The sequence below is a fragment of the Ovis canadensis genome, chromosome 14, assembly GCF_042477335.2.
Source record: "Ovis canadensis isolate MfBH-ARS-UI-01 breed Bighorn chromosome 14, ARS-UI_OviCan_v2, whole genome shotgun sequence".
In the NCBI taxonomy this organism is placed as follows: Eukaryota; Metazoa; Chordata; class Mammalia; order Artiodactyla; family Bovidae; genus Ovis; species Ovis canadensis.
The window spans coordinates 29,876,499-29,883,212 of NC_091258.1; the positions used below are offsets into that span (position 1 = coordinate 29,876,499).

At 45.2% G+C, this 6,714-nt stretch overlaps 1 protein-coding gene across 3 annotated transcripts in view; it reads right to left on the reverse strand.

The window, feature by feature from the left end:
* Positions 1-6,714, reverse strand: part of ABCC11 (ATP binding cassette subfamily C member 11) — an 80,649-nt gene extending 73,935 nt beyond the window's left edge. For all 3 annotated transcript variants that reach the window (XM_069549793.1, XM_069549791.1, XM_069549792.1), the window contains exons 1-2: positions 6,616-6,714; positions 3,679-3,797 (exon numbers count right to left, since the gene is read on the reverse strand). In XM_069549793.1, coding sequence (XP_069405894.1) covers positions 3,679-3,797; positions 6,616-6,714 — 218 coding nt within the window. The remainder of the gene's footprint in view (positions 1-3,678; positions 3,798-6,615) is intronic.

Sequence of the window (6,714 nt, forward strand, 5' to 3'; positions counted from 1 at the left end):
GGCCACTGCTGAGTTTTCCAAATCTGCTGGCATATTGAGTGCAGCACTTTCACAGCATCATCTTTCAGGATTTGAAATAGCTCTACTGGAAGTCCATCACCTCCACTAGCTTTGTTCATAGTGATGCTTTCTAAGGCCCACTTGACTTCACATTCCAAGATGTCTGGCTCTAGATGAGTGATCACACCATCGTGATTATCCAGGTCGTGAAGATCCTTTTTGTACAGTTCTTCCATGTATTCTTGCCACCTCTTCTTAATATCTTCTGTTTCTGTTAGGTCCATACAATTTCTGTCTTTTATCAAGCCCATCTTTGCATGAAATATTCCCTTGGTATCTCTAATTTTCTTGAAGAGATCTCCAGTCTTTCCCATTCTGTTCTTTTCCTCTATTTCTTTGCATTGATCGCTGAAGAAGGCTTTCTTATCTCTTCTTGCTATTCTTTGGAACTCTGCATTCAGATGCTTATATCTTTTCTTTTCTCCTTGGCTTTTCGCTTCTCTTCTTTTCACAGCTATTTGTAAGGCTTCCCCAGACAGCCATTTTGCTTTTTTGCATTTCTTTTCCATGGGGATGGTCTTGATCCCTGTCTCCTGTAAGCGCAGGTGTCAGCAGCGGGCCCACGCACTAGGCGCGGCTGAGAGCTACCCCACGTCCAAGGTCAGGGGCAGCGGCCTAGAGTGCCAGGCTGTGACGGCGCAGGAACAGCCAAGAGGAGCTACCCCACAACTGAGGTCAGGGGCGACGGCCGGGAGGAGATACCCGGCGTCTGAGGCCAGGGGCGGCGGCCAGGAGGAGCTACCCCGCGTCCGAGGCCAGGGGCGGTGCCCGAGGCCAAGGGCGGCAGCAGGAAGGAGCAACCCCATGTCCAGGGAGTGGTGGCTGTGCAGGTGCAGGAGGGCCTAGAGGAGCCATCCTGCATTGAAGGTCAGGAAAGGCAGCGGTAGGAGATACCCCTCATCCAAGGTAAGGAGCAGCGGCTGTGCTTTGCTGGAGCAGCCGTGAAGAGATACCCCATATCCAAAGTAAGAGAAACCCAAGTAAGATGGTAGATGTTGCAAGAGGACATCAGAGGGCAGACACACCGAAACCATACTCACAGAAATCTAGTCAATCTAATCACACTAGGACCACAGCCTTGTCTAACTCAATGAAACTAAGCCATGCCCGCGGGACAACCCAAGACGGGCGCGTCATTGTGGAGAGGTCTGACAGATTGTGGTCCACTGGAGAAGGGAATGGCAAACCACTTCAGTATTCTTGCCTTGAGAACCCCATGAACAGTATGAAAAGGCAAAATGATAGGATACTGAAAGAGGTGCTCCCCAGGTCAGTAGGTGCCCAATATGCTACTGGAGGTCAGTGGAGAAATAACTCCAGAAAGAATGAAGGGTTGGAGCCAAAGCAAAAGCAATACCCAGCTGTGGATGTGACTAGTGATAGACGCAAGGTCCGATGCTGTAAAGAGCGATATTGCATAGGAACCTGGAATGTCAGGTCCATGAATCAAGGCAAATTGGAAGTGGTCAAACAGGAGATGGCAAGAGTGAACGTCGACATTCTAGGAATCAGTGTACTAAAATGGACTGGAATGGGTGAGTTTAACTCAGATGACCATTATATCTACTACTGTGGGCAGGAATCCCTCAGAAGAAATGGAGTAGCCATCATGGTCAACAGAAGAGCCCGAAATGCAGTAACTTCCATAAAAACTGTAAAAACAAAAAAAGTAAATAACTAAGAATGATAAGGTCATATCTTTGTGAATTGTTCACAAAAGTCAAATAATGATTTCATTAAGGTGTTGAGATTGTGTGTAATTTCACTTTTTTCCAACATTTTCTCTAATGTTATATGAGGAAAATTCAACATTAAAAATGATTTGAGGAGATAGATGTGAAGACAGGAATGCCAGACTTGCAAGATATTCTCTTGTTTGGGGTTATGGCCTCTTTTCTCCACATTCTGGCCCTTTGCATCCTTCCAGCCCACCAGCAATCATGGTTGTACGTTCTGGGCAATGCTGGCTGGGCCTCTGTAGGAGATGCTGGGAGAGAAGAACTGAGGGAAGGTGAGACGTTGTAGGAGACATGTGGGGCCATCTGTGACGGCGAGGATTGGGCCGGAACCGATGTGCCGGGGCTGATATTCCAAGGGCCCAGCAGAAACAATTTTTCTCTAAGGCTGTCCAGGTGAACTCAAGTGCGAAGGTTCTCGATTGATTTGGTGGGTAACAATGTAACTGGTGTTGACAGAAGCTCAAATTTAAAAAATACAAAAACCACTGCTGTTTGTTTGTTAGAAAAACACTGGAGCAAAGAGAAATTCCTAAATACAAAATTTTTCCCAGTGACGAAACACTGAGGGATCAGACCGGAAGTGTGAAGCGCCTGTCAACAAATGCTGCGTAAATGCGTGTGTGCGTGAATCTGCGGAGGCCCCTGAAGCCCCAGGTGTGTAAACCAGAAAGTCATTTGGGGATGGTTACTTGAAACTACGGTTTAGTAGAGGAGGCTCCATGAATTTCTTAAACTCTTAAGTTTAAGGTAACATCATAGGGCATCTGGCCCTTTCCATGGCTGCCCACTTTCCTCTGAATGAAGACCGATGGACTTAATGCGGTCTGGGGAGACATGCTGGGGGTCTCACCTTGCCCCATCCACTATGGCTAGGACTCTGCAGAGGCATCAGCCTCCTCAGATCCTGGACGCGCACATCACTGTGTTCTTCCACTGCAAGGCCAGGCCCTTGCACATGCTGCCCACACCGGCCTCCCGTTCACCCTCCGGGTCTCAGTTTCAGTGTCACTCAGAACCTGTCACGTTGTCGCTGATCTGTTGTCCCTCACACCCCCACATTTCTTTACAGCACCTTCCCCAAACAGCAATAATCATATGTTTCAGTTCAGTCACTCCGTCCTGTCTGACTCTTTGCAACCCCATGGACTGCAGCACGCCAGGCCTCCCTGTCCATCACCAACTCCCAGAGCTTACTCAGACTCATGTCCATTGAGTCGGTGATGCCATCAACCATCTCATCCTCTGTCATCCCCTTCTGCTCCCAGTTTAAACCTTTCCCAGCATCAGGGTCTTTTCCAATGAGTCAGCTCTTCGCATCATGTAGCCAAAGAATTGGAGCTTTAGCATCAGTATCAATCCTTCCAATGAATATTCAGGACTGATTTCCTTTAGGATGGACTGGTTGGATCTCCTTGCAGTGCAAGGGACTCTCAAAAGTCTTCTCCAACAGCACAGTTCAAAAGCATCAATTATCTGGTGCTTGGCTTTCTTTATAGTCCAACTCTCACATCCATGCATGACTACTGGAAATACCATAGCTTTGACTAGATGGAACTTGGTTGGCATGCTTACAAGCTTACTCATTTCCCCCCATGTGAGGTCATTGATGGGCAAGGGTCCTGTCTGGCTGGCTCACTGTTACCCACCCCCCAGTCTAGCACAGTGTCAATGAGTCCTGCTGACTGACTGAATGAATGAATGAAGATGCTGGCTGTGGTGCCCTGATGGGTACCAGGTTTCTTGGGAGGTGTTTGGCTGTGGAGGGTGACAGGACAGTGTTGGGACAGGGCTGTGCAGGCTTTAGGAGGGGTCCAGGTGTCAGGGCCTGAGTATCACTGCCCAGGAGGCTACCGACCCTTGGCTCCCACTCAGGACTCACTTTGGCTTCGGGCGGAAGGGAATCATGGTTTTCCAGGCAGCATCATACTTCCCTCTCTCTGGTGCCTCGCATTCCCTCACCTGCTGTCTCCAGGGGCCGTCTTCAACAGTTATTGTTTTCTTGGGAAAGAAAAAACAAAAGAGCATCAGTTTCAGACCTCACAAATACTGTCCTGAGGGAATGAGGGACCAGCCGCCCAAGGAGGATGATCTTTCCACATTCAGCCTCCTAGAGAAAGGATATCACAGTCAGATAGAAAAAGACAAATACTCTATGATCTCACTTACATATATCTGAGATATAACATCCTTAAGATATTATGGAAAAAAACCCAAGGAATTTTTTGGCCACCCCAATAGAACAAAGCAAGAGAGTTCCAGAAAAACATCTACTTCTGCTTTACTGACTATAGCAATGCCTTTGACTGTATGGATCACAACAAACTGTGGAAAATTCTTAAAGAAATGGGAGTTCTTAAGATGGGAACCATCTGCCTCCTGAGAAATCTGTATGCAGGTCAAGAGACAACAGTTAAAACTGGACATGGAACAATAGACTGGTTCCAAATTGGGAAAGGAGTATGTCAAGACTGTATATTGTCACCCTGCTTATTTAACTTATATGCAGAGTACATCAAGTGAAATGCTGGGCTAGATGAAGCACTAGCTGGAATCAAGATTGCTGGGAGATATATCAATAACCTAAGATATGCAGATGACACCACCCTTATGGCAGAAAGAGAAGAACTAAAGAGCCTCTTGATGAGAGTGAAAAAAGTTGGCTTAAAACTCAACATTCAAAAAACAAAGATCATGGCATCTGGTTCCATTACTTTATGGCAAATAGATGGGGAAATAATGGAAACAGTGAGAGGCTTTATTTTCTTGGGCTCCAAAATTACTGCAGATGGTGACTGCAGCCATGGAATTAAAAGATGCTTGCTTCTTGGAAGGAAAGCTATGACCAACCTAGACGGCATATTAAAAAGCAGAGACATCACTTTGCCAACAAAGGTTCAGGTCAGTTCCTTAGTCGTGTCTGACTCTTTGTGATCCCACGGACTGCAACACGCCAGGCCTCCCTGTCCATCACCAACTCCCGGAGTTTACTCAAACTCATGTTCATTGAGTCAGTGATGCCATCCAACCATCTCATCCTCTGTCACTTCTTTCTCTTCCTGCCTTCAATCTTCCCCAGCATCAGGGTCTTTTCCAATGAAGTCAGTTCTTCACATCAGGGGGCCAGAGTATTGGAATTTCAGCTTCAGCAACAGTCCTTCCAATGAATATTCAGGGTTGATTTCCTTTAGGATTGACTGATTTGATCTCCTTGCAGTCCAAGGGACTCTCAAGAGTCTTTTCCAACATCATGGAGCCAGCAAAGGTCTGTCTAGTGAAAGCTATGGTTTTTCCAGTAGTCAGGTATGGATGTGAGAGTTGGACTATAAAGAGAGCTGTGTGCCAAAGAATTGATGCTTTTAACTGTGGTGTTGGAGAAGACTCTTGAGAGTCCCTTGGACTGCAAGATCAAACCAGTCAATCCTAAAGGAAATCAACCGTGAATATTCATTGGAAGGACTGATGCTGAAGCTGAAACTCCAATACTCTGTACACCTGATATGAAGAACTGACTCATTGGAAAAGACCCTGATGCTGGGAAAGGTTGAAGGCAGGAAGAGAAGGGGATGACAGAGGATAAGATGGTTGGATGGCATCACCAACTTGATGGACATGAGTTTGACTAAGCTCTGGGAGTTGGTGATGAACAGGGAGACCTGGCGTGCTGCTGTCCCTGGGGTCACAAAGAGTCGGACACGACTGAGCAACTGAACTGAACTGAACTGAATAGAATAAAAAATACCCACCCAGCTAACAACCAAACAAAAACCTGACTGGTAATTGCCAGAATTGAGGATAGGCAAAATGGGTGAAGGTGGTCAAAAAGTACAGACATGCATTTATAAAATGAGTAAGTCATGGGGATATAATGTACAACATGGTAACTATAACTGATAATATCGCACTGCGTATCTGAAAGTTGTTAAGGGAGTAGGTCTTAAAATTTCTCATGAGAAAAAAAATAGTTGAACTATGGGTGGTGATGGATATTGTGGTGATCCTCTCATAATTTAGACAAATAATGACTCATTCTATCATACATCTGAAAGTCATATGATGTTTTATGCCACTTATGTCTCAATAAAAATAAATAAAGAAAAGCCTGCCAGGTAGGGAATGAGTCACTTGTCAGAATAACCAGCTCCCAGCTCTGACTCTGCTCCTACTCTGGGCAGTTCCCTCAACTTCTCTGGGCTTTTCTCTGACCATAAACGCTGTAGACAAGAAGAAAGGGTGTTATGTTTAGTCACCCACAGAATGCAAAACCAAGTCACTCTCTAAGGATAAAACTATTAAAAAGAAATCAAGAAGTAAAAAATAAATCACAAGACATTACATGTTACCCTTTTGATAAAGTAGGAAACCACTGAAATGAAAAGGTATATTATTTCTAGGACTTCATATAGAATAAATAATACTCTCTTGAAAACACAGTAAGGGATCTATGGGTAAAGGTTCGGAATAGTGGTTCCTGAAGGAACCAGGGAGAGTTTGGGAATGTAATGGGGTCAAGGTCCGAGCTGGTGAGTTGGTGGTAAATTTATTGGTGCTTATCATATGATTATAAGTAAATGCATAAATAGGTGAGAGAGACAGAGATGGGGTGGGGAGTGGAGGGTAGTTGGAGAGAGTTGTATGAGCCATAAACATGCATCATAACCAACAATTATGATTCATCTAATTGTAGAAGCCAGAGCTTCATTTAAAAAAAATCAAAATTGAATAAATAGGGGACAAAAAAAATTGATCCAGTTTATGACCACTGGAAGTACCCTGTGAACTGTTTCCTGGTGTTTTGATACAAAAGAGATCTACTTACATAGCTAAGTCCCGAAACCATGTCATCATCTACATCCAAGCCGAGATTCACAAGGCCACCAGAAGACCTGGGGACCCAGTACATCCTCCTTCTGGTCAT